Source organism: Nyctibius grandis, chromosome 2 (genome assembly GCF_013368605.1).
Source record: "Nyctibius grandis isolate bNycGra1 chromosome 2, bNycGra1.pri, whole genome shotgun sequence".
NCBI lineage: Eukaryota > Metazoa > Chordata > Aves > Nyctibiiformes > Nyctibiidae > Nyctibius > Nyctibius grandis.
The window spans coordinates 287,688-315,115 of NC_090659.1; the positions used below are offsets into that span (position 1 = coordinate 287,688).

At 43.9% G+C, this 27,428-nt stretch overlaps 2 protein-coding genes across 3 annotated transcripts in view; one reads left to right on the forward strand and one right to left on the reverse strand.

Annotated features, from left to right (window-relative positions):
- The first annotated feature begins 292 nt into the window (after positions 1-292).
- HHLA2 (HHLA2 member of B7 family) lies at positions 293-11,924 on the forward strand. 2 transcript variants are annotated; one of them, XM_068395251.1, is made up of 10 exons: positions 293-559; positions 988-1,482; positions 2,034-2,072; positions 2,675-2,750; positions 4,247-4,343; positions 5,093-5,413; positions 5,892-6,152; positions 7,852-8,142; positions 10,514-10,599; positions 10,840-11,924. In XM_068395251.1, the coding sequence occupies exons 5-10, from the start codon at positions 4,280-4,282 to the stop codon at positions 10,864-10,866; spliced, it is 1,050 nt and encodes a 349-aa protein (XP_068251352.1). In that variant the 5' UTR covers positions 293-559; positions 988-1,482; positions 2,034-2,072; positions 2,675-2,750; positions 4,247-4,279; the 3' UTR covers positions 10,867-11,924. The 2 variants fall into 2 exon arrangements, with proteins under 2 accessions (XP_068251352.1, XP_068251353.1); XM_068395252.1 differs by lacking the exons at positions 293-559; positions 988-1,482; positions 2,034-2,072; positions 2,675-2,750 and adding an exon at positions 3,887-3,975.
- Positions 11,705-27,428, reverse strand: part of MYH15 (myosin heavy chain 15) — a 46,644-nt gene continuing 30,920 nt past the window's right edge. Inside the window, exons 29-43 of the mRNA XM_068395250.1 lie at positions 26,824-27,213; positions 25,949-26,075; positions 25,077-25,195; positions 24,401-24,597; positions 23,630-23,979; positions 22,957-23,081; positions 20,512-20,627; positions 18,502-18,694; positions 17,610-17,813; positions 16,473-16,598; positions 15,403-15,573; positions 14,783-14,887; positions 13,630-13,725; positions 13,184-13,321; positions 11,705-11,839 (exon numbers count right to left, since the gene is read on the reverse strand). Of these exons, the coding sequence (XP_068251351.1) occupies positions 11,822-11,839; positions 13,184-13,321; positions 13,630-13,725; positions 14,783-14,887; positions 15,403-15,573; positions 16,473-16,598; positions 17,610-17,813; positions 18,502-18,694; positions 20,512-20,627; positions 22,957-23,081; positions 23,630-23,979; positions 24,401-24,597; positions 25,077-25,195; positions 25,949-26,075; positions 26,824-27,213 (2,475 nt within the window). The 3' untranslated portion in view covers positions 11,705-11,821. The remainder of the gene's footprint in view (positions 11,840-13,183; positions 13,322-13,629; positions 13,726-14,782; positions 14,888-15,402; positions 15,574-16,472; positions 16,599-17,609; positions 17,814-18,501; positions 18,695-20,511; positions 20,628-22,956; positions 23,082-23,629; positions 23,980-24,400; positions 24,598-25,076; positions 25,196-25,948; positions 26,076-26,823; positions 27,214-27,428) is intronic.

Here is a 27,428-nt window from a genome sequence, read left to right on the forward strand (position 1 = left end):
TTGGCGCCCCACCACCGCCGCCCGTAACCGAGGCGACCGGCCCCGCCAATCCCCGCCTGCCTCGGCCTCGGAACCCACCCCCTGCCCCAATCACATGCGCCCGCGGGGCCGAGAAGCCGCGCCTGTCCAGCGCGAACCACCAATAGCAACGCGGCATGCGCGATCAACGTCCAATCACCGCTCCACGGAGGCGTGACGGCGACAGGGGCCGCCTCACCCACCGCCGCCGAGGGGGGGGATTGGGAGGCGGCGGCCTCCGTGTGTGATCATGGAGGCGCCGGGCCGCGGCGGCGGGGAGGAGATGGCGCTGCTGGGTCGCTCCGGGGCCGGGCAGGAGCGTCTCCTTTCACACCGCTTCCACCGGGTGGCTCGGCCTCAGGCCTCAGGATGCGTGTGAGCACGGGCCTGTCGTGTTGGCTCCTCGGTTAAACGCTTACCCGATTTAATACTGAGCTGTGAACCTCTTATGCCGTGCGGGCCGAGAGGAGGCGGCAGCTGCCGGCAGCCGGCAGCAAAGCTCACGGCCTGAGGCGCAGTTTGCAGCGGGATGTATGGACGAGTAAGTGTTGCAAACAGAGGAGCTGTAGCTGGAGGTGAGCCGCGATTCCAGCTGGAACTGCTGCGGTGTGGTGGGGAAGGAGCTGGTTCTCCTGGAGTGCGGCTCCCCGGTGCCCTGCTAACCCCGGCTGGGAGCTTCGAGGACAGAGCTGCTTCCTTCCACTTCTTCCTGCGTTTTGTTTGCTCTTTTGTAAGCCCTGTTCCCTAAAATCCTTGGGTCGTCCTATAAGTTCCTTCTCAAACAGCATGAGTGAGGCTTGAATTGTCCAGAGACAATGAAGCACTAGGGAAACATTGTTAGACAATAATTACCTAACCCTGCAGACAGCTCAAGGCACCTACTGTTCTTGTTCCAGATTACCAGCTTTCTGAGAAGAGTGTCATGCTAATTTTATCTTATGTTGATTTTGTCCTCGCTCTCTGTGTCAGGTTCCCGTGCTCTGCCTTAGGAAGAGAATTGCTGGCCTCTGCTGCAGCTGAGATGCTGGTGCTCTCATAACGCCCAAGAACAATCCCCAAGTGGCATCACCACTGCTGTAGAAATCACATTTCTGATGATAACTGACTTCTGTTAGTCAGAGCTTTGTTCAACAAAGCCAGGCGAAAGAAATGGTTAAGAGAAAAAGCTTTTTAAGCCCAAAGAGGGAGAAGAGAACACAAAAGGTGTGGAAGCATCACGTGGATAGAAACATAGTTCACGCTACAGAAACAACTGCTTTCGTTTGTGGGACAGGAGTGAACTTGCATGTGAAATACTTGTGTAGGTGTGGCTGTGAAAGGAGCAGGGAAGAGGCAAAGTTCCACGGCTTCAGGAGAGTTGTATATTCGTTTTATTTATATATATAGATATATAAACCCTGCTTGCAAGAAACATCTGAAACAAGAAGACTCTGAATTTTTTGGCTACTTGTGAAATCAGAAGAGGTAAAAACCCCCCAACATTCTTATAAAAGCTCTATGGTGTTATAAGGGTACGGGGTGGGGCAGGTAGGGAATGTGATATGTGTATATTGAGGTAAAACACAGTATTTTTGGTCTGCTTCCTAAGACAGTTTTGGATGTTTAGAATGTGGGAACCTTCTTCCTTTGGGAGTATTTCTCCACAACTAAAGTATGGCGTTAGCATTTATGTCATAAGGGTTTCATGGGCGGGAGGTGGAGAATTAATTCTCTTTTTTACTATAGAAAATGCCTGCTGAAGATTCAGTGGGGAAATTCTGGAAAGCATTGTGGAAATTCTGTGGAATTCCGGAAATTCACAAATCATTGTGGCTAGTACGAGATTTTAGCAGTATGTGATTAACGTGGGTTTTTTAGAACTTTACACATTCATTTTTCTTTGCTTGTTGGTAAAACTTGAAATCCTCAGGCATTTCCAGTCCTCATAAGTGTGTATGTGTGCTTGGTTAAGTTACCTTGAAAAGGAATTAATCAGAATCCTTTTTACTAAGTAATAAAAAACTTCTGTTTTACAGGGTTAGGAAACTATTACAATGTGTGTGGCTGCTCTCAAGGTTGGTCACAGAGGAGAGTTCACTGAGCAGAGGTCGATCCTGATGCCTGTGTGCTAGGGGAGTGCCCTTGGCAGGGTTCAGATCCAATGCAGAGTTCAAAGATGATGCAGGACGTAGGACACACGGTTTGGTCACTGACTAATAGAAGAAAAAGAAAGCATGTGTGGTTTCATGTCCATTTCCTCCAGTGGCTAAAGCAAGGGAAGTGTTGCCCCCACCACTGTCTGAGCTGTTGGGTATTTGACTTTGATGTATGTCTTGGAAGATGCGTTTTAGTGCCTTGCCTTGCTCTCAGAAACTGGCTGAGCTGCTGCCCAGTTGAGCCTGTGGTGGTTCTGTGGGAAATAAGTCTCCTGAAAACTAGAGCATCAGTAACCACGGTGATCTTAATCCTAGTTGTACACTGAATAAATAATTTCATAGTGATATTTCACTACAAAGCCTTAGGGCGTGATTTCTTAGTTGTGCCGTTTAGGTCTGTAACAAACAGGATAATCATGTTGATTCAGTGCTTTGCAGTGTGACTCTATCAGTGTACATATACTTCATGCCTTTAAGACCCCATCCTGCTGAAAAGACTGACCAGAATCTTCACTCCTCAGGTTTTTCTACAGAGAAACAAACATTTTTCTCAACATGCTTCGGTGGGAAGATCCAGAGCTCAGATTGGTGCCGAAGGTAAGAATTTTCAGCTAATCAGTTATAGTTCTGTATTTCAGTACAGTGTTATGGAGCACAGCTAGAAGATGTGAGGCAGCCTGCACTGTCCAGGCTTCACTCCTTGGTGCAGCCCCCAAAGGCTGCAGAGGTGCTGTTGGAACCATGTTGCTATCACTGCCAAACTGCCTGGGCTGTCTGCTAAACGTGGCAGATCAGCCCCTAAGGGAAGGTTAGCATTGAATGCAGTTTCTGAAATTCAAACCTCAAGCACAATATATTGTGTTAATCAAGTTGGAAGCGATGGACAAATGGGCAAAAAATTCAGTAAAACATGATGTGCACCACTTGCCAAGGCAAGAAGGAAGAGAAGGCAGATGCTCGCAATTGCTGCTAACATGCAACAAAAATACAGATCAGAAGTGTTTGTTTTACTCTTGCATCATCTCTGTCTCACATTTAATGTTTTAATGCCCCTCTGTTGTTTTTTTTCCCCCTAACAGAAAAGTGAGAATACATAAAATAATCACACTGCTTTACAAAAGAAATAACAGGCAAAAATCCTTGGGATGTAGGATTCACATGCACCACAAACAGTGACACACACCAGTCAAGATTATTCATGGGTATTAAAAGAACTGGTTAGCAAGCCTGGCTAAGTGTGTGCCCCAAGTAAATCAGTCAGGAATGGTACCTACAGCTGTCTTTTGAGGTGAGGAGAGGGACTAGGGGAAGCTCTTTACACTCTCTTCAAGCTATTTGATTCGTGAGGTAATTTCTGCACTGTGGTACGCTGTGTTTTAGAGTAGAGTGCCTGGGTGGACAAAGGGTGTGGTCTGTCTGTTACAGTAAGATTATTCTCTTTTCGTTGTGTGGGAGAGCTTCCAGTTCATGGTCATTTAACTGACAAACCAGAAGATACAACGGGAGAACCTCCTCCTCCTCCTCCTTTGCATTCCTACCCTACACACATGTTTGGACGTTCAACTGGTGCCCTTTTGATCCAGTGAAGAGTAAAGTGTGAAAAGTTCTTTATATCTGCAATATTTGCAAATGCAGGCAGATTTCCCACCTCAGAAAGTCAAACGTTGCAGTAATGAGAAATATATTTTTAGGGAGTAGAAAAATCTGGCTTGACGAGGGACTTCTTATATCCTTCTGGAAATGGCACTTGACCATTTTTCCTCGGTGTCCTGGTCATGGATGATGAAGATTAATGTTCCCTTGCCCTGAAAGAACACTGAGGGTAAACACTTTCTATTTATTAAAAATAAACTGAAAGGTATCACTCTGCAGAGGATTACATGGCAATGAGAGGGCCTCAACCATTATGAAATGTATAGTATTATATAATGACCTTAAGGCCAAAAATCTGGGCCAAGACTGTTAACAAACAAAAAAAACATGATACAAAAGCCTACAGTCCTTAATAAGCTGTACAAAGGAAATAATATAATTAGGGTATGTCTTTTACCTGCATTTAAAACAGGTTTTCTCCTCTCCTTTTTTATTGTCAGTTTGACACGAGTCTACTATGAACCAAAGACGACATGAAAGGGCAGAAAATACCATCTCTTCTCATCTATTTATTTCACATAGGTGCTACACTTTGGGGTAGGTTTTAGCTCTATTATTTATGAAAAATAATAAAGACAATTATTATTCATTTTTTAATAGGGGGGAGTTAATTAATGGTAAAGAATCAGTTTGGGGTAATGTAAAACACTCCTGAAGCAAAGATGCCTGGAAGATGGCTGCATGGATGGCCATGGCCAGCAAACACCAAACTTTACCTGCCAAACTGTTGTGTGAATTAATTACCTCCAGGGGCTGGCACAGAGCTCCCTGACACCTTCTGTGGTGGTGTAGATGTTTCAGAAAGCTCTGTCCTTCCTGTTAGTTGCACCATCACATCCTTTTTTTCTTGTGGTGGTACAACTGCTTGGCACTAGGTGAGGTTATTGGTGACCTGGGTCATTGCAACGTGGCAGTAGGAACATCTGAGTGATTAGCAAGCTGCAGCTCAGAAGGTTTTGAGGTTGAAAGCAGTGCTTTTGGAAATGCATTTGCAGCTCAGGTGCTAAGGGGGTGGTGTGCTGGTTTGAATATGTAGGTGCTGACTCAGGATATCTACTTAAGCTCAAAGACAAGGGGAAGAGCTCTGCATTATAATGTTGATTAAACCGAATGAAGACCCTTGCTGTCCCAGAGACTCGTGCTAGAGGAAAGCTGTGAAAGAGCCGTTGGCACACTGGGTAGGAATGTGCTGCCTGCCTGAGCATTTTTTTTGTCAGGGATAAGGAGGGGCAGAAATATGCTTGTAGATGAGGCTTAATTTATTCTTTTGTACTTCTGGGCTTTAGGTTTTACAGAACAGGAAACAGTAACGGGGCTGTTTTCCAAGGATTGCATCCTCCCTTGTCCTTTCCCACCTGGGAATGATGAAGTGATTTACTGGAAGAAAGGGGACAAAAATGTGCACAGCTACTACTACCAGAGCGATCAGCTGGAAATACAAGACCCGGATTACAGGCACAGAACACACCTTTTCCACGAGAACATTCCTGGTGGAAATGCCTCCTTGAAACTTAGTAACCTGACCTTGGCTGATGAGGGCCTTTATAATTGCTACGTGGGAACACAGCAAACTAAAACAGAAGTGGAAGTCACGCTGCACGTGAGAGGTCAGTAAGACATCAAAAGTGCTTATATCACACCAGTGGAAATGGGATTACACCAACAGATTGTCTTGTGTTATTTCTCACGTGAAAACAAAATCCTCCAACCCCATAGAGTACCTTTTGGGCCAAGTGATTCATTTTCTCTGGTGAAATGTAACATGAGTTGAAAAATTGCAGTGCAGCACTTGTTCTCACAGCCTAGTGCACCGTGATTTCTAAGGGGCAATTAGGTTTTGAGTTTTTAGGTTTTGAATTTACTTAAGTTTTAAAACATTATGTGGCTTCTCAGAACAGTATGGACCCTCACATGGACAGCAAGTAATGCTATGCTTTCTTCTGAAATCAAACACAGATTGAATTTTGTTCTCAGTTACGTTTATTCTCTCCAGTGTTATTTCAAAAGACCAATCACTTCAAGTTAAACATGATTCTGAAAGTAGTAGGATTGATTTTTCTTCTTTTTTTTTTTTTAAATCTACAGTTGCCTCTTACTATGCCCTGGAATACCAGAAGACAGACACAGAAAGGCAGCTGAGGTGCTATGCCTTCCTCACGTACCCAGTACCACGTATATCCTGGGTACAGGGCAATACATCCATCCAAGAAACAGGCTGGGAGGAAACCAGGGCTGGCGTTCTCTATTCTGTTAGAAGTGACCAGAACGTTGTAAACACAGCTGATCCTTACTACTGCCACATCCACCTCCCTCACGAAGAGTGGACTGCGGAATGGAAGATGCAAGGTAGGAGTGAATGGAAGTCTCTTCCTGCTCTGAATGTTACAGCTGGTGTCAGAGCCAAGTGAAATACAGCTTCTGCAGCGGGGCCACACAGATCTGGGATGGTGCAAAAGGCTGTGCCTTCCTCTGGCACTCGTCTGTTACGATTACTAGGCAGCATGTCTCCAAGAAGCAGGGGTAAGAGGGGGTAGCTCACACTTCTGTACGTTAGCTTTACTCTGAACATTTTTTCCATATCAGTTTCACATTTCAAGAGGTGTATAATAATAAAACTTTACACTCTATCAAGAACAGAATGAGCTCAGACAAAATACATGGAAACCTTGGTGAAGCTGTGAGTTATATGAGGGATGCTCTACATCCATATGCTCCTTCCTCAGGCCACTCCTCATCTTTTGTGAGAGTTTTTTCAGCAGTTTGATCCTTTCTTTGTACTCTTCAAGTGCATTCTGAAGTACCTGGCTCAGTGCTGGGAATGCATGGGAGTGGGGAGCAGCAAGCACTGCTTGCGTTTGAGCAAACAGCAGCTCGTTTTGTTAAGGAAAATCAGGGCTATGAGATTTCAACTCTCTGCTTTGTCCTCTTCCTGCATTTCACTGGAAATTCAGTTCAAGTAAGTAACTGGTACTTTTCAGCCTCTCCTGTTTCTTAGGAAATATTTTGTAGTTGGTTCAAGAGCAATGCCAGAGCAGTTCCCGTGTGAGAAGTGCATGGCTGCTTCCAGTGCTCTGATTTCCCTTCAAAGTGCACCCAGGCGCTCTCAGTTCCTCGTCCCCTGCATGTGCTTCAGAACAAGAGTGTGGTTTTTAATTTGCATGCAATAGCTTACAACTATGGAAGGTTTCAAGTTTGGTATCATAGCAGGTAACAAATGCACTATAAATGTCTGTTTTGTTAATTTATCCTTCCAATCCACAGGAGAAAAGGGTTCATTTCGTTACACTTTTGTTTGAAATTCCCTGCATCTGTCTGTCCTCTCACTGAGGACAGACCACGCCACCACAGTCTCCTCTGTTTTTCCTTCCTTTGCAGCAAATCCCTGCTGTCAAATTGATAGTTGTGCTATCCTATTCATTTGTTTTATATTAGTATTTTATACATTAGCTGTATAAAATTCCCCTTCCTTTTCCTTTTCTTTTCCCCTTTCCTTTCCCCACTTCCCCTTCCTTTTCTTTTAAAGCTATTCATTAATTGTAAGTGTTCCAGACAGGTAAAGTCCACCATAGCTGAACGTTATTTCTAACTAAATACAATATCTTTTTATTCTTTTAGTTAAATTATGTTGTAACAGCCTTACCCTTTTACTTTAAACGTGCAGGTATCTGATTAGTTGCATTTTCTCCCCGCTCCCAACATGCAGAATTTCATGCTACGTTACACAGTAACTTAGACTGGGATGAGTCACTTTTATTAACGAACCCCCCAATTACAGGAGAAACAGGCAAATGAAAACAAAATCATTTTCATAAGTATAGCTAATACCAATTAGATTTTTTTTAATGTAAGATAGGTTTGATTTTAAAATCTTCACATGCTTCTAGAAGCATACTGTGATGTTTGAATATGGTATCAAAATAGTGAAATATGTTTTTACATCTGTCCACGACAGTATCAGACTTGAGCAAAAATTCATAAAATGTTTAAAAAACCTTCACAGTATTTTCCAAAAAATGGCAGAGGGTTCTTCAATTATCTGTTTCAGATCAACTGTCTAATGTGGAAGGAAGCAGCACTGCGATTCCTTGTGAATACAGAAATAACACTGCACACACTGAAGGTGTTAGTGTTGTCTGGACACTAAACAGAAATGCAGCGATCTCAGTCCTGGCCTGCTTCAATGGGACAGCTCACTCTTACCAGCCTCGAGCCCAGATTAACCAAGATGACTTTTCACTGATGATGCATGATCTTACTGCAAATGACAACGGAGAATATCTGTGTAATATTTCCACACCTCACTACACAAAACTGACTGTTAGAACTCTGCAAGTTGGTAAGTGGCCACTTTTTCCATTTCGGAGGGTGGGGACCAGTGAGGGGAATCCAGAGCCAAAGGGTCAGGCAGAAACCTGGAAAATATTGAGAAAAATCATCTTGTGTAATTAGTACAGGTGGGTAGAAGAGATATTTTATTATTGTTGTCCCAGGAAAAAACAACAACATTACCTAAGATGTGTTTATTTAAAGACTTGAAGTTTCTTCTTTTCAATCAGCAGCTTGTTGTGGCAAAGGTCTCAAAATCAGTTGCCCCTGACTGCCCTCAGAGGTGAGGGCACAGGGAAACTCTCAGGATCATGTTCTAAATGCTCTGCTAATAGCAAATACGGTCTTTAAAGGGAGCAGGGAGACGAAGGGAAGGCCAGAGATGTGGTACAAATGTGCCTGCAGAAGCAGCCTGGTTGAGGAAAACTCACAGTTGTTATTTACAGAGCTTTGATTCTACACAGCAGGCCTTTTTAGACCTGGGGATACAGATGTTTATAAGCATGCCTGTGTTTTTATGAACTGTAGTCAGTTTCCAGCTGTGAAGTCTTAGTTACAGCTATTTCATTGTCTCTGGTTTCAAGGAGACTTACTGACTTTTCTATCTATTGGAAACTCGTACCGAAGGTTAAAAAAAATTTACTCCATCTTTCTGAAGTGATAGTGCCAACAAATTACAGATTTGTTCAAAACCAGTGTGCTGTTTGGGATGCAGCCGCCTTAAATCTCATCCCAAAGGGAGGAGGAAAAAAACCCCAAGAGTAGCACATAGGCATTGTATGCTGTTAAATACAATCATCTAAAAGACTGAAGACTAATATAGGGCACTTAATTTGTCTTTTTTAAGAAAGGACTTGAAACCAGCCAGTAGGACATGAAAAATAGAGGCAACAGAGCACAAAAGGAGCTAAAATAAATGATAAAACTGCATATTTTTGTCTTGCTTTCTCCCCCCTCCCCATACTAGCTTAGTTTCAGTCTGACAACTGTGTGAGAGAATTGAAAACCTCCACGGAGTTACACACTTAACTGATGCTCCTAATTTATGTGCACAAGTCTATCAGTCTCCCTGTACATTTACTGGAGACAGACACAGAACCTGTCCAGTCCAAATATGATCTGGATCATCCTCTACAAAGCCCTTTCCCTGGCTGCTCTCTGCAGGTGGATCTCACAATAGCCATCAGCGATATAAATCCCCTCTTTAGTGGCTAAATTACTGTGCTGCTCACAGAATTTTGCTACTCGTAGACCAGAAATACGTTATACAGAGCAGAGAAAACACTTCTCAGAGAGATGAGCATCTTTGTGGCAGCACAGGCTGAAAGCAGATAAGCAGATAGAGATAGTGTAAGGGAATGAGCTAGATCAGCGTGTTGGATAGTGGTCATAGCACGGCAGCTGCTGAACCATCAGGAAGTTTTCCAAGTGCCACTGGAAAGGAGACTTTTAAGGGGAAAAGCGAGATGAATTTACAACCATTTTGGAGGATGTGTAAAGAAAGGTTGCAGCTTAAAGCCGCTCTATCAAAGTAATGACAAGATGTGAACGTGGGTCTGCGTGTGGGGACAGAGCCAAGCTGAAGGCAAGGACTAGATTAAACGCTCTGTTTTGGCAGTTCTCGTTTTTGAACTGTTTGCTAGATATCCGTAGGGATTTTCCAGAAGAGTATAGAGGTTTTCAAATTCTTTGGACCAGACACAGCAGTGGAAAGGAAGCCTGAAGTAAAGAACCATACTTAAAGGAATGAGTCTTCCAGGTCTGAATGGTCTCACATTGTTGAAATTGGCTGGACTACTGATGTGCTTGGTGCTGTGCAGAGGTTTCTGCTAGATGGGTTCTTATCTCCTGTGGAAGCTGTTGCTCCCACCCACCTGAGGATCTACTGCTTCTTGTGCCCACCTGGATTGCATGGGTGCAGCATGAAGTTGGGAAACATTTTAGATGAAAGTTGCAAAGATTTCACAACAGAAATTATGAACTCTGTGGTCCAGGCTGGATAGAACTTACTGAGTTGTTCTGCTGGAAAGCAGCAGTCCTGTTAATTCACTGAGCACTGGACCTGGAGGCAGTTTTTACCATACTGGGCAGCTGATTGTTTTTAAATGGGATTTGTGTTAGAAATCATCAAATCATATTACATGAGCACACGTGGGATTTTGTATCAGCGCAGCTCACTTCAAAGCCTTACAGTATGGGTCAGGTAACTTGAACGTTGTTGTATTAGTAGCATTAAAAAACAACTGAGACATTCTCCCTAAATCATAGCTTTTAGATTATAAATGAGAGAAAAATCATAGCTTTGTTACTGAACAATGGTGAACATTAATTCACCATATAAAGCACTTCTGTTAAACTTTTTGGAATTTGTGTTTTTAAAGAAAATTCAGGTAACGCTGGGAAAATCGTGCTGGGAGTGGTTGCTGCAGTGGTGCTGGTAGGAGCCTGCGCCTGGGTCTCACTCAAGGTATGTACAATCATTAGAAGATTTATTTTTAAAGGGACTGTTAAGCTTAAATCCAGACCTTGAATGTTTGACCAAAATATAAATTTGATTTTCATGGGTTAAGGTGTACAAAAAAGACTGAGAAAAATGGAAAAATGAAAAAAATACTGACTTATCTTTATAGTGAGTGTGTCTTGTGTTCCCACTAGAGGATTGATTTTACACACCAGTAGTTCTTATAAACATTTTTGTTTTGACTAGAAATGCAGAAGAAGAGGAATTCTGTGAGGACCTTGATGTACCAGAAGAAAATCCCTCTCTGCACACACAGATGCTGTTGAAATTGCTGCTGGAAAGAACAGAGTTCCTTCACCTTCCCTGTTGAGTTACACTAAGAGCCACATGAAACTGTGATTATCATCTGAGCAACAGTAACAAACAACTGAACTGACAGGGGGAAAAAAAAGTCAATTGACGCTTGTATGGGAGGAGTCAGCATGAAAAAATGGAACTTGGACATCCTAAAGGGACAATGAAAAAGTTTCCACAGAAGAAGATTCAGTTTTGAGGGATTTTTTTTTTTCAGTATGAGGGAAAGAGAGGGCTTACTGTTTTGCACTTTATTTAGTATTTTAATTTCAAGCAACGACAAGTTCCCTGCTTGAAAGTGGAAAAGATCTAAGAGAACACCCTATTTCTGAACCACAGGCAGCCCTGATGGGACATGTCCCTCCACAGCATCTCCTTTGTCTCTCCTGCAGCTGGTGAACAAAAGTCCTTTGGCTGGGAGTAGGGAAAGCTGCTAAACTGACTGTTCATATGAAAACATTTACAAAATTCATACAGACTCCAGCTGTCAGGACAGGTGAAGCTGGGTTATCCCAGCTTTAAGGGCTGTCCCCCTGCACAGGTTTAATCTGTGCTGCTTCAACAATCTGCGTGTGAAATACACGAGGCTGTGAAGCGTGACTGGATTTGCCCTTGGTTTTGATTATTGTCAGAGATCTGCCAATTAGGATTTGTTCCAACATAATGAAGTGGGCTGTTGGCAAGATGTAATCTTTTATTGCTCCCTGGGGCTTGGCAAAATAGAAACACAGAAATCAATGCAATACACTACACAGTCTCTTTGGATTTTCACTTGATGTTTATTTCTGTAAGTGCTTTTTGTTTTTCTACATCTGCTTTCAGTTGTGTCTGATTATATCAAGCATCTTCTCATAGCTGTCAGCTTGGACTGTACTTATTCCTCTTCATGAACCTGAAATGCAATTGAGATAGGATACAACTTAAAAAGGGAAGTCTTGAGGGGACTTGTGTATTTGAGGCAGAAAGAGGACACTAGAACAAACAGCACTCCTAGCAGTATTTAAACAAATAAATTACTCTAATGGTTTACCTATTTCAGTGTCTGTGTGATGCCATGGCTTTACAAACTTACATGAGTTTTCATTTTTTTTGTATGGCTGGAATAATTTAAAGAAAAATATGTGGAAATTTTTTACTCTTAAAAGCTGCAAAACTTCTTTTGAGCTGCAGTTACAGTACTGCTTCCATCATACATAAACGTGTGAGAGACCAAATCTTTGTGCAGATTTAACGTAGCTCTGCTCTACACAGCAGAGCTACAGTCATTTGTATCAGTCAAAGGTGACTTTATTAGTCCAATACAAAAGCAGAAATTGGAGTGTTTTCTCCCACAGATGGCAGATACAGAAGAGAGAAGGAAGGTGTTGGGATCAAGTGTGATAAAAATACAAAAATTATACACAAAGTTTTTTTCTTCTTTCATGATTCAGGAGCTGTCACCCCCATAAAATTTATACGATGTGAAGCAGGGCAGTTTATGTATGTTTCACTTGCAAATGAAATAGATAAAGCAATGACCCAGCTCCTCTTTCTATCATTACTACAAGTAACAACCCCACTCTTACTTGCCCAGGTTGCCACAAGGCAAGCATAGATAAGCAAAGGTTTGCTTTCAGTTCCAGACCAAGTTCTTAGGCACCTTTTAGTTTCATTAATATTATTCTACCACCATTCTGCTCAAGTGCAAGACACCACAAATATATTTCTAATTACTAATGACTTCCCTAATCACTAATATTTTCTTTTCATCCACCTCTTCAAATCCATACGAGTTAATTGCAAGAGCAATGTCAAAATATCTGGCGACCTGCCAGTGCAGTAATCCCCAGGCTGTGTTACATACATGGAAATTTACATCAGAGGGAGGAAAAGATGGAGCTTGTTAATATCCCTTGCAAAAATAAACAAACAAAAACAAAATCACCCAGTTCTGGAAACTTCTGGCTGCTGAGCACAGAGGTTAAATCACAACATCAAGAGGACAGAGAATTCATTTTGCCTAAGCATCAGATTGCTGTCCTTAAGGCTTACCTTAGTGTTAAAATAAAGAGTAGATTGAAACTAAAAAATGTAGTAAACAAGGATTTAGTCTAGTCCACGCTGCTTTAAGAGATGTAACAGCTCTTCCTGCATACACAGCATCCCCTGCTGTGTGTTTAGCAGCCACATTTACCCCACACAGTGTAACCATACCGTTTTCATGCCAGGATCTCTTGACTTGATGGAATAACCATACCTTTTTCATGCCAATATCTCTCGACTTGCTCCTCAGCTTATTAACCTGAGATTCAGCTATTTCAGCCCGCTCTTCAGCATCATCCAGATCATGCTGCTGTTTTCTGTACTTGGAAAGGTACAGATTGGCTTGAGCTTCCTGGGGAGAGAAAACAGTGCAGCTGATTTCCTCCTGTCCACGGGAAACACAGCTTTCCCTTGCAAATTATACTGCAATCTTAAGATAAAATTGAATACCTTTTCTAAACATAATCAACACGTATGCTACATATTTTATTTTGTATATATTATAAATACATTTATACATACAGGGCTTATAAGAATATAAATACAAATATTAATACACACACAAAATGTGTATTTGTACTAAAAGCTTCTATGGATTAAAGATTGTGGGTTTAGGACAATAAATTTCTCAAAGGTAAGAAGGCCCAAATAGTTACTTACAGCTTCCTCTGCTTGGTGCTTGTAGCTCTTCACTTTTAATTGTAGCTTGTCAATCAGATCCTGCATCCTGGCCAGGTTCTTCTTATCTTCTTCTGACTGCAACAAAACACCATTAGTTGGGTTGACAGTGTAAAAAGGCCTAAAGTGTCTCCCCAACAAAACAGGTATGGCTGCCATATATAGAATTTTAGAAACATATAATTCAAAATACAAACAAGCCATATTGTGTATAGATGAGAAAAACTTCTGTAGGTTGATTGAAGATGTGTGTAAGCCTGGAGGCTGAGGACTAAAGCAGAGTACCCTCCCCATTTATGTGTGTGAAAATATAGATACACATAAACACAGATATATACGTGCACAGACTTTCGGAGGTGTACACGTAGAGACACACAGAGCTCCTCGCTCAGGAGTGAGGAGCACTCTTGTCATTATTTAGTGAAACAGACTTATTTTGAAGTCTGGTTTGGAAGCATTTCTGGTAAAGGAAGACAGGTTTAAGCTGTCACAGTCCATAAGGACCAGCTAATTCTGCCTACACACCATGTTCTAAGAAAACAACCTTCAGCCTCTGCGTACAGAAGTCAAACAACAGGTAGGAGGCTAAATAATCTCCTAAAGCGGCCAGATGGGATTATCTTCTTAAGAATGCTGTTGAAAGCAGAAGGATCAGCGCTCTGTGCTGCAGACCTTTTTCAAAAGGCAAGCAGCAACAGCAGCTGTTAGCAAACCTGTGGGAGGGTCACGACTAGCCCTTGCTGCTCAGCAAGAGGCGACAGACTGGGTGACCCCACACTGAGTGACACGTTAGAGTCAACTGAATCCTTCTGGCTCCTTTTAGTGTCATCAGCACAGCTGAGAGACAGCTGGGCTCTTTCTTCTCTTGCAGTGTGAATAGTCACCTAATCCTGCTCCATATTAATACTGTTCTAGAACTGCCCAAGTCCCAGCAGTAGAGGCTTTCTATCATCATTCACAACGTGTCAGGCAATGGTAGCCCTAGGGAGATGTTCCTCCTATCCCTAAAGCGTCCTACAACCAGAAAGCTCTGGGTAATGCCAGTCTTCATCCTTCACTCAGGCAACTTAAGACACTGTTGGGGAGAATACATTTCTTTCCAGTGACCTAGTGGTCACTACAGCCCTCAGCCCACCTGGTAAGTCAGCTCCTTTATGCGCCTCTCAAACTTGCGGGCTCCTTTTTGGGCATCCGAATTGCGGCGGAGTTCAGTCTCAAGTTCATTCTCCAGCTCACGAACCTGCAAAAAAGGAAAAACCCCTTGCCATTATGCTACATGTATATAAAGCAGCAGATAAATTAGTTGACAGTTCAAGAAATGCTCATTTTCTCAGCATCCCCAGAGTGTCAAATTTCAGGAACAGACCAAACTGTAACCTTTCCAGTCTTCTTTTTCATAAATGTATTTAAGCTGCACCAGCAAAGGTGCAGACATATGCAAAGGCCAAAAAAGTTCAACCGAAGCAGCATTGCAGAGGCTTTTCCTCGTTTTAGATGTTGCATACTTTTTTGGTTTTGTTTTTGTAAGTTTTTTTAATCAGGGACTTGGTCATCTGCTGTGCTACAACAGCTCATTGTCACTGGATGGTGAAGGGGAAGCATGTCTCCAAGAACTACTCCGCATTTTGTGAAACAGAGGGAAGCGTTCATAGCCCTGTTGGCCTCTGTGAACCTACCAGGCAGCCCTAGAGCACCTCCCTGGTCCCAGTTCTCTAAGGCAGGAGGTAGTGGTCCATAGTTTGATCACAAACTTACCCTGGATTCCAGTTTCTGTATCTGCTTCTTGCCACCTTTCAGGGCTATTTGTTCTGCTTCATCCAGTCGCTTCTGGAGATCTTTAATGGTTTGCTCCATGTTCTTCTTCATTCTCTCCAAGTGAGCACTAGTATCCTGCTCCTTTTTAAGCTCCTCAGCCATCATTGCTGCCTGAAAAACAACCACATTTTACAGCAGCTCTCTTATGCTGTTGAATTATGTCTCAGAAGAAATGATGGGAGATCGATCTTGGATTATCCACTACTTGGATCATTCACTGTACCCAAAGCTCCAGAGAGTATCTACCTTGTTTGTGCCTATCATGACTAGACAGAGAAAATACAACGACAGAACAGCCTTGGAGGCCTTTTTTACCTCCATAGTCTGATGTGATTTAAGATTTTCCTCCCACCCTTTTTTTTTTTCTCCTCCTTTTATTATCTGTGCTATATAATGTCCTTATTTATAAAGCCTACAAGTAAGCCTGTGCCACTCACTAGGGACATTTTACCTAGAACTTATTCAAAATCTAATCTTGGTGTTTGGAGCTCTTGAAAGGGAGTAGATTAAAACAGCTGGTAGCTTAATTTCCCTGCACAGCCACCCTGTCTCTCCTCCTGGGATCTTAGCCCTGATGTTTTTCCAGCAGACACACAGTTTTAGGGTGTCTCTTTTGGGATTCAGTAATTTTGTTTCTCACATCAGGTTCTATGTACACCAGGAGACCAGTTAGCGCTAGTTCAGCCTGAAGTGGTTTAGCCTGTCCAGGTGTATGATTTACCTGATTTAAAGATGACAATACCTGAGACTGAGGATCAGTGGAAACTGTGTTCTTGGGAGGTGTGGGGGGAGCAAACAACAAAACAACCAAAACCAAACATCAGGAAAAAGTCCTTCCTCTCTTTTTACCTCTAGCCTGTTTTATATTGTGGTTTCATCAGTTACCTCCAGATAACTGTGGAGTGCTTTGGATGTGTGAGCTTTGTAGCAAGCACAGAAATGGTGACCTGGGAAATACTTATTTAGCTGTCCTAAGACGTTATGGTACTGAAAAGAAGAAAGGCACTTACATCTGTGATTGCTTTCTTGGCTTTTTCCTCTGCATTCCGGCACTCCTGGATCGATTCCTCCACTTCATTCTGCATCTGGGAAATGTCACCCTCCAGTTTCTTCTTTTGATTGATCAGGCTTGTGTTCTTTTATTACGTTTTCCCCCAAGGAACAGTGGAACAGGAGGAAAAGTGATGATTAGAAACATAACTTCTCTAAATACCACAGCACACCAAGGCTCACTGATTTTTGCATCCTCTGGATTACAGCAGTATTTGAGAAGGGAGACCCAGGTATGTGGTAAGGGCTGACCTTTACTATACAGCTTAGCTTCAGACTGAGGAAATATTAAAAACACTCTCAAAGCTGTAAATATTCAGCTTTTGATTCAGATAAATTAATAAGCCAGAGGCTGAAATAGAAAAATGAATAAGGCAGTTCATCGTGGTAAACTAACGATCCATAATCAGTCAGTCAATGAGGTTATTAAAACAGAAGCCCCAAGTCATCAATGGGCTGGAGGAAACATTGCAGAACATTGCCAGCCTGTAGCACGTTTTCATTTCCTTCTGACCATTATTTGGTGAAGAAAAGCTTTGGTTTAGCAACAAAAATGCTGGTGCCTCAGGACATGCCCCTCCATGACCCTGTAAAAGCTGCAGGGTCCAAAGGCTTATCTCAATGAAGACCTGTGCCCTGGTGGAGAGCACTTTGCTCCCGGGTGGTTCCCTGCCCTGCACAGTACACGTGTTGTTAGAACCCAGCCTCTGCAGCTTCCATTGCTGAGTAACATCAGCGCCCTGCACAAAAACACCACCTTGTCCTTTCTCCAAAGGAATGCCTCACCATCCCAGCCATGGCTTAACTAAAGCAGGACGCTGGTTTTACAGCACGGAAGAAGGAAAGAAATCAAATTTTCTCTTGTTATCTTCCATCATTGCTTTTTCTGGAAACTGTTCAAAGCAGTTGGCTGAATCATCAATTCCAGCTAACTCGAACGGGTGAGGTGGCACATCTACAGGGTGACTTACTCACTTTCTCCTTTGAAGGAGGGCAAGATGTGTTTGCCTTACAATGGCCATGGATAAACAGTGTTAGTGCTTAACAGACAAGGCTCAGTTTAACCCAGTGAGGGAGAGAACACGGAAAAAGCCAACCTGAGTGTGAAGCAGGTTCACACGTTCAGTGGCTTCCAGCAGCTCGTGCTCTGCCAGCTTTCTCGCCCGTTCGGTCTGGTCCAGCAAAGCCCTCAGCTCATCCAGCTCCGACTGGAGAAGGTTGTTCCTCCTGTCAGAGACCGCCAGCTGCTCCTTCAGATCTTCATTCACGTGTCCCGAGTCATCCAGCTGCACCTGAAGGTCCTACAACAAAACAGATGTTTGGGTTTTTTACGAGCACAACTCCATTTCAAGCTGCTGTGCTTACATAAGAGGACCCCAGACTGCAGAGGTGGCATGGGGCCCACCTCAAGGATTCCAGTGCTTCTTGCGTGGAGGAAGGCTTCCTCCACACTGTAAGCTGGATAGCTTTGTGCTCTGTGGCGTGACAGTGAAAAAACCTGTGTGTTCAAATCTGTCAAAGCTTGTGGTTCTGCCCGAGGCAGAACTGGCTGCTTAGGCGTGGGAGAGGCAATGACTTAAGAGCAATTTTTTTTAAGCTATTACAAATGTTGAAGCAAACAACAAAGCTGAATATACACACACGCTGTACTCCAGCCAGTTGACTTGCTCTCCACTCTTAAAGGGCTTGCAAGCTCACAAGAAAATCACAGATTTTTCAGTTCCTCATGCTGTAGCTTTCTGCCCCAGAGGAGGCTGGAGCCAGCAAGGGTTCTATGACTGTATCTCATCCAACTTGCATGCAAGTCTTGGAAGAAATCCATATTTCAGTGTTCTCTTAGGCCAGACGTGATCACTAAGGGCTTTACCTGCACATCCTTGGGAGTAGCTTCTCTCTTAATTACCATCGTCATTGCTGTTTTGCTCTGTACTAATGAAACCCAGCCCGCACCTACCACTGGGGGCTTGGGACTGGCAGCTCTTGGGGTACCTTTATTTGTGTCTGCAAGCCACGTGCTGACTTTGTTGCTTCCGCAGCATGCCTGTTAGCATGGCTGAGCTGGATTTCCATCTCGTTGAGGTCCCCTTCCATCTTCTTCTTCAGACGGATGGCCTCGTTTCTGCTCCGTGCTTCAGAATCCAGGGTGGACTGCAGTGAATCTATGGCGCGCTGCTGATTTCTCCTGAAAAGGACACGAAGGGTGAAAGGAGTCATTTTCCTCTCTGCACAGGAACACAGAACTACATGCAACAGTACTTCATTTTCTGAAAGCGCCTCATTTCCAGAAATAGTATATTTCTAGCACAGGTTTCTAGTGCCCCACTGCCATCTAACTGGCTGGTGTGCTCCACACCCTCACCTAACTCCTGATCTGGAAGCACCTATAGCATCTTGTCCCCGGCTTCCTTTAGCAATATTGCAGCAAGGAGTTGTCTTGTATCTTTCTAAACTCAAGCAAGTGCAGGTTTGAACCTAACAAGAAGCACTTCAAGCTCAGCAGTTATTCACTGAATCATTTACTGTGACGTTTTACATGTCAGCCTTTTTACGAAGGCATTGGTGGAGGGGATTAATCAAACTGAGGACAGGCAGCTATGTTCTGAGCTAATTACTCTAGACACTTTTTATAGTAAATGGCGTGTATAAGCTACAATTTATTATGTCTTAAAGTAGATGTTGAAAAACATTTCTTATGCTAATAAGGGGAATAATTCAGGAATAGAAATCTGTGTTATGGACGTCTAAAGTTAGAAGAGATTAGGCCCACTCAATTAACAGCCTGGTCCCCTTGTGAGAGGCAGCTTAGTGTCAATTTAAAGATGGCAAAACAGATACAGACAGGTGCTTAATTTTCTTGACTCTGTAACAGTCAAGTCCTGTGATGAAGGTTTTGCTCCCTTACAACCAGAAGCTAACTCAAAGCACAGAATATGACTCACACAGGGAAACATCTCGCTGCTGGCCAAGCTTTGCCGAAAGCATAGGAGTTCTGGGAAATCAACGAGTCGACAAGGGAAACCTTGAGGGCCTTATTGCTTTAGCAAGGCACTGAACCATGCCCTAGACTCCCAGGGAACAGTACAGCAGGCCTGCTGAAAAGCTTGGCAGCAAAACACTGATAACGAAGCTGAGCCAGAAAGCGCTGGTTAGGATGGCTTATCCTGAGGTCTCTGTAATCCAGACGTCTGCAGGACATCGGAAGATGGTATCTGAAAGGGCTGAGACATTCTTGGTTTTGAAACAATTAACATACCAATCCTTGTATCCACACTGGCCAAAGAGGGCCTTGGGCTTCCCCTTCCCTACCCTTCAGCCTACCAACAAACAGTGACATGGTTCTTTGATTAATAGTGTTGCAACACTCAGGGCCAGAGTTTTCTGAAGGATGGCACACACACACATTGCTGAACATCTGGCCCAGCATAGCATCATTTTAAGAGTGTAGCTCTTCAGACTAATATTTGTGCTGGGTGGGAGGGGAGAGACAAAAGACATCATCCTCCTCTCATCGAATTGCTTTCCATTTTTCCTGTTCACGCCTTTCACCTGCAAGCTCCTCTCCTGTTACATTCACACTTTCTGCACCTCTGCAGTTCTCACTGTTTACCCAGATGGTGTACACATAACAGCAAGCTCCTCACATCCTCCCACCATCTGTGTAACTATAACTGCATAAATTAACTAAGAGCAGAGGTACCGACTGCCTTCAGACAACACAGGTTTGAGCACCACTGAGACAGTACTGCTGATTGTGTCTGTGGTTCCCTTTGGGAGGCAGCCATCCTAGAGGATGAGGAGAAGGCACCTCTCTCAACTACTTGTCTCCGTACTGTAAACTTAGAGACTTGGCAGCTCTTGGTGTGCTGCAACTTTGGTTGTGCTTGTCAGTTGTGTTACTGCTGCTGACTATCTGTGGTGCATTTGACTGGCTGGGGTCTTGAGAGTATTTCTGGTCTTTTGAGACTTTCCCCTTAAAAAACATGCTGCTTCCTGCCGTACCTTATATTTTCCATTTCTTCGTCCTTTTCTGTCAGTTTCCTTTCAAACTCTGCTTTAAGCTGAGAAAGTTCAAGCTGAAAGCGAAGGGTCTTACTTTCTTCATGCTCCAAAGCTCCCTGAAATAGAAAGCACCAAGAGCTTGCAGACCAGGAGCTGCTATTTTTTTTTTTTTCAAATCACAAACTGCTGCACAAAGATGATCCCTTTACACTTTTCTTCCTGTTCCCAACAGCACTGTTTTCTTCCTCTCTCTAGGCAAGGACATGAGTGGCTTACATGGCAAAACGATGCATTTATTTGCCTTCTAATGCAACTTGGCAGCTAGAAAACTGAGGAGCAGGCTCCTCAGAGGACAAATAGTCAAACAAACAGTCCACGGCTCACAAAAACATACCTTAGGCCTTGCCTGTGTGGTTTTGATATCAACAGACGTTCCCCACTCTGTACCCCTGTACAGAAACCCTCTGGAAACTGATGGGCTTGTGAGGGACAGGCAAAAGCTAAAGCAAGATCGTTGCTGGGAGGGTGAAGGGGCCCACACGTGCCCCAGCTCACAAAGATCTCTCTGAATCATGAGGTGTTGAAAGCCTCCCATTTATACAATCTCATCAGGCAATGAGACTTCAAGGGAAGAAATAACAGACATCAGCTCTATATGACAAGATGCAAAAATACTCTGTCCACTCTTTCCAATTAAGATGAAAACAACTCTATGGAACAAGGGAGGTTTGTTCCTGTGTCTTTGTTCTTACTTTTCTCCTATATAGAAGTCAAGAACTAAACTGGCAGCAGCCCATAGTGAAGTATCAGGGCCTCTGACCTCCAAGCCTTGCACAACCAGGCTCAGTGCCACTCTGACTCCTTCGTGCTCTCATTGGACAGGGAAGGGAAGTAGAACTGCACACCATGTATTTTGGAAGTGCTCTCTGAAGGGTGGAATTGCACAGGCTTGGCTATGCTTCCCTCAAGAGATGATGGAAACAGAACGGAGGTTCTGAAGACAAAGTGGTGCAAACTCCTGGCTGATCTCCGGCCATGGCAGCCAAAGGTCAGTGGAATGCACACTTCATGCCAAGGAGCCACGATGTGTTAATGGGAACAGCACGCAGGAGTACCCTGTCACCATCGTGACTGCTGGAGACCCAAACCCACAAGGAAAGGAGAAAATCTGTATTAAACCATTTCTTTCACAATTAAAATAAAATACATCACCACTTTACTTTCGTTAGTTCCTAATTTCACTGAGCTCTAGGAAGCTGTTCCACACAATCCAGGAAAGTAAAGCGTGCCCCTTAGGCCCCTCAAGAACTGATGTATTCTTTCTAGCAAGATAAATTTATTGACAGAGCGTGTGATCACTCTCCACATCTCAGAGCTGTGGAAGAAAGGCATGCTCTTTGCTCTGCTCTGCTCACAAAACCTGTTTGTTTGGCTGTGAAATCCCTGCAAAGATAAAGCATCCTGTAACAGACAAAAGAAATTGCACGGCATTTAAGGTATTAACGTATCCCTGTCACTGGGTGATGTTCGTTTTAGCAGATGTTATTTAGAGTACAATTCAAAAGAAACGCAGCCTTCACTAAAAATCCCTTGCTATGTGCTGTGTTGCTTCTAGCCAGCAACACCTTGACCCCCTCCTAGCTCTGCAATGCATCAAAATTTAAAAAAAAAAGCTGACAACCTGGTCCTTTCAGTGAATAATCAGGATTTCCAATCAGCTTGTTTCATATTGTTGCTTTGTTTCTGGAAGCTGGGATGAGGCATCCCTCTTGGGCACGTGCGTACTTCTTGCTGCAGAAATTAATGCAGTCATGCCAAGTGTCTTTAACAAACTCCTGTGGGAGTCAAGATTTATCCAAATGGCCCGTTTCCATTTGGTTTCTGAGATTGCTACCATTTTTTAAGCAGGCTGCAGTATCCAACACAGTATCTGAGACCTTCTACAATTTCAAGTCATCAGGAGGTTCGTCGTCTTATTCTCAAAACCAGGAAATGATCAATTTGTTGTTGGAAACTAGACACTAGAAATATCCAACAAAATAAGACCATAATTCTCAGCAGTTCCTGAAAAACTGAAAAACTGGAATATTCTATGCTGAAGCAAGCAAGAAGGACTGGATTTTCAGGAGGTGAGCAGAAGATTTCCAGGTTTCCTGAAAGCAGAAAAAAAACCCCAACCACAAAAAACCAAAACCTACAAGGCACCTCCTTTGAAAGGGCTTCCACTTGATGATCTTAGAGAGATCATCATCTTTTGGAGATGTCAGCATCTCCAAAAGTCACCAGTCACTTCTTGAAAACACTGCCTAGCGAGGCTGGAGGAGCTGGGTGCAGAGAGGTTGCCCTTGCTAACAATCAACACATTGGCTGTGTTGCTGAGAGGATGAAAAAGGAATGAAAATCATGATGACGACACCCTTTCCTCTTCCCTTGAGCTTTCCTTACCTCAGCTTCTTCCAGAGCCAGCTGAACTTCTGACTTCTCTTGTTCAACCTGTTTCTTGATTTTTTCTATTTCGTGGAGGCTCTTGTTTCCTTCACTAATCTGATTGGTTAGGTCAGAAATCTCCTCTGAAACAAAAAGGATGGACAGATTTAGTGATCAGTGTCCCCAACATGCTGCAATTCCCTGAGCCTGAATACAGGACCTGTGCCTCAAACTACCACCTCAAGGGCTCGTCTGTACACAAGCACTGCCTTACTTCCAGTTGCAGCAACTTTTTTTTCCCCGACCGACTTGAAGGCACAGACTTTCTTGTAACTGCTTTTTGAAGTGGTGATAGTGGTTTACTTTTTATCTGTGCTCTGCTTTGGGAGCTATCTAGGCTTCATCTGCTGCACCTTGGTCATCTTTCCTGTTTGTCCCCTGAGGCTTGCACCTCTGCAGTGAGCTTCACTGACAGGTGAGCAAAAGGAAGCCTGCTCTCCTCTGGCCATGCCAGTTTCTATGTTTAAAACCTTCATTGCCAGCGTCACTCGGTGTCTCCAAACACATCAGAAAGGTAGTCTCAAGAATGAGATAAATGCCTTTCTCCACAGCTGTTACAGAGCACCTGCATCCCTCCAGCTCTCCACTGGTGCGGCTCTTGCACTAGATGTGGGGCCTGAACGAAGCTTACCTTGGAGGTTCTTATTTTCCCGTTTCAACGTCTCCAGATGGTCCAGTGTCTCCTCGTAGGCATTCTTCAGCTTGAAGAGCTCGGTGCTGAGGCCACGGGCCTCCTTCTGGGAAGCCTCCAGCTCAGCCTGTGACTCTTCGTACTTCTGCTTCCAGTCGTTGATGATCTTGTCAAACCCACGCTGCTTCTTGTCCAGGGAGGCAGCTGCTGAGTTGGCCTTCTCCAGGTCGATCATCATGTCTTCCAGCTCATTCTGCAGCCTGTGCTTTGTCTTTTCCAGAGAAGAGCACTTGGCATTGGCCGCCTCGATTGCTTCCTCAGCTTCTTGCAGGCGAGCGGCAAGCTTCTTCCTACCAGGGGGGAAGAGACAGTGAAATGACCGAATGCCACCGCTGCCGTGTTACCCAGAAAAACTGACACCTTCCCTGGGCAGCCATCATCTCCCTGCTGGGAAGGGAAGTCAGGACTAAGAGAACATGGCACTGGGCTGGGGCAAAGCAGGTGAGTGTGTGAGATAACCAAGGAGGGTAATCTAATCTTGTTAGTTCTTAAATAAACCCCAGTATTCACATCCACTGCCCCATGGACAAGGACTCAACAGAAACATTATGCTGCTCAAGCAATGAAGAGAACAGAAGGACAGACACAAATGACAGCAATGAGCCAGAGGGGTTTTTCCAACCATATTGCCCTATTTCCTTAGCACTACAAGTCCCAGGGAGCACAGTCCTGCCAGCCAAGGGCACCATGAAGCCCACGTAACCCACTTACTTGGCATCTTCCAGCTCCTCAGTTCTCTGGATGGCATCAGTCTCATACTTCGTTCTCCACTGTGCCACTTCTGCGTTTCCCTTGGAGAGAGCCCGCTGCAGCTCTGCCTTAGCCTCCTGCTCCTCCTCGTACTGCTCCCGTAACAGGTCACAGTCATGCCTGGCTGCTTGCAGGGCATGAGCCAGGGCATTTTTGGACTGCAGGGATAGAAATGTCACAGCACTGCAGGGTTACCTACAGCAAAACCCAAACAAACAGCCCCTAGAAATTCACATGGAGGCTTAAGTCGTTTTTTTTCTTTCTGCTTCTGGCTTTGACAGTCCAGGTCAAGTGATGTAAGAAGTGTTTGAAGTCATCCCTAGCTGGTGACAAACTGAGGAAGCTATCAAGATTGAAGATAATCTAACACCTTTGGAAAGGCATCCAAACATTTGAGATGCAAGATCTGAGATTTTTGCTAACTGGGTAAGCTTATTTAACAATTATGAATGCTGATTATTTTCCCAAACTCTTCTCCTGTGACTTGCCTCAGTCAAGGGCAGGAACTTACATAAGTACAATTACCAGGAAGCACTTTCACTCCTATGTCTCATTTCAGCTTTTTTCCAGGCTACAAATGAACATGAGCAGTTTTCCCCATTCCATTTCAATGAACGGGACACAGCCAAAGCATTACCTTGGTTTCCTCTTCCAGCTGTCTCCTAAGTTCTTCAATCTGTTGCGTAAATGATGTTTTCCCCCGGGACAGCTGACTTATCAGTGACTCCTTCTCTTCAAGTTGTCTTACAAATTCACCTGCCACAGGATTTAACCAAAAAAAAAAGTAAGATGATGAAATGACAAAGTCCCAGCCAAAATCCAAGTCCCACCTGTCCCACTTTGCTGAGGAAAAGAACTAACAGTGATTGTGGCTGACTTTTTGTGAAGCTGCCTCCAAAGAAGCATCAGATGCTTCACCAGAATAGTTTTCCTTAGGTTGTTTGTTTGTTTAGGGTTTTTTTTTTTTGTGGGTTTTGTGGTTTGGTGTTTTTTTTTTTATTTTTTTGTACTGCCAATACCTTCATTCATTAATTTTAGTTCAGGTCATGGATTGGACTAGATTGATGCTTACCTTCACGTGCAGTTATAGCTGGTTTTGTTTATACTTTTCTGTCTTTGAAAACACACAGAACAGTGGTATCTGATGAGGATGCAGAGATTAAATAGTACCACTCTGGCTAAAAAGGTAGCAAGCACTTGGAGGATATGTAGTATTTTTGGTCAGATGTGAGCATCTTCTAGAGTGCAATGCCCAAGGTCATGCTGAGGAAGACGTATTCACACAGGCAGCAGCAGCATGCCAGCTCCTTCATCTTCCCTCTAGCATTGTAAGATAGATGTACGTGTCCTTGTTGATAGGAATGTCAATAGACACAAAGCTGCTGCTACCTTCAGCAATCCTAATCCAGCTGCCTTCAGAGCAGGTGCCATTGCACAATACATCCCACTGATGCAGTGCTGAGACACACCTGATTTCCAGTAATGTCTCTGGGCTGAACACGCACGTACCGTTCTCACTCTGGAGTTTTGTCTTCTGAGTAGTGAGGTCGTTCATGAGCCGAGTCATTTCCTCCAGTTTCATTTTTGTCTCGTTCAGGTGGTCTTCATAAGTGCGACAAAGCTTCTCTGCATTTGCCTGATGGGAATCAGGAGAAAAGACAAACAAAGCTGTAGCCTTCCAAGTGTATCCTTTTGTGTTTGTTTGTTTGTCTTTCAGAGAGAAGGCAGATGATAGCAAAGACACAAACACCACAGCAGTAAAGCGGGGAGTAGTAGCCCTGTGTCCTATGAAGTTCAGGCATAGCCACCTCATAATTACTAGATGTGAAAAATCACTTCCAATTAAAATTGCTCTACTGACTCTGCTTTAATTGCTATTTATCATAAATTGAGTTTGATGACAGCCTTCTAACTCTCAAAATACTGAAATTTCTTTTCTTCACTTGCATTAAAAGAACTCTTCAGACTGCTCTGAAAGCTACCAAGACTAGCTACCCAGGAAACAAAATCCACACTACAGCCATAGGAAGTAAAAATACCCATGGTGGTCATGCAAGCCTGTGCTTTTTGCTAACATGGGGCAAAACTGTGAATCCAGGGCAGAATCTGAGAGGACTCTGCTTAGGATGGGAGATATCCTGCCTTGGATGGCATCACCCCAGTCATCACCAGCCTGGGGGAGCACAATTTAAGTGTTCCATCTCCAGGAAAGAAGGGTTACACCACCAGCTGGGGAAGGGGGGATACTGTGCACATAAGCACCCTCAGATTGCAAGATACCATCTTCTAAAACACTCCCACCCTACCAGGTGTCCTGGGAAACCTTCAGACCAGTCTTAGCTACACATGAACTCTGGGGCTTTGGGAAGCCACAGGACCCTTACTTTTCCCTTGACCATCTGCTCCATGTTGGATGACAGATCATCCACTTCCATCTTCAGCTCGCTTTTCTCCTTCTCCAGTTTCTGCTTGACCCGCTGCAGGTTGTCCAGTTGTTCCCCCATCTCAGCCACGCTGTCTGCGTGCTTCTTCCTCAGGGTGGCGGCCGTGGCTTCGTAGTGCAGCGTGGCCTCCTCGAGGTCCCGACGCAGCTTCAGGAACTCTGCCTCACGTTTCTTGTTCATCTCCAGCTGGGCAGCTGTGGCTCCTCCAGCCTCCTCAAGTCGCTCACTTAATTCCTCCAGCTCTCGGGCCAAATCTGATCTCTGCTTTTCCACCTTGGCTCGAGCAGCTCTTTCTGCTTCCAGCTCCTCTTCTAGTTCTTCTATACGAGCCTACCAAAGAGACATGAGCACCTTTGGGTCACCTTCATGATGATTCCTATCAGAAGACCATGAAGCACCTTACAAATCGTTAAACCCTCTGCTAGCCCACACTTTGCAACACAGGTGGAAGCATAGCAGCTAAAGGACTTGCCCATTTGTGGCAGTAAATCAGATCTTGCGCTAGAGCAAGGATGGTGAGTCACATCCTTCTCACAGTAGGTTGC

Bases quoted from the DNA above. Each gene is read 5' to 3' on its own strand.
- HHLA2 (XM_068395251.1), top strand. From the start codon at position 4,280: ATGAAAGGGCAGAAAATACCATCTCTTCTCATCTATTTATTTCACATA. The intron at 5,414-5,891 runs GTCAGTAAGACA...TTAAATCTACAG, and splicing joins AGTCACGCTGCACGTGAGAG to TTGCCTCTTACTATGCCCTG. The intron at 10,600-10,839 runs GTATGTACAATC...TGTTTTGACTAG, and splicing joins GCGCCTGGGTCTCACTCAAG to AAATGCAGAAGAAGAGGAAT.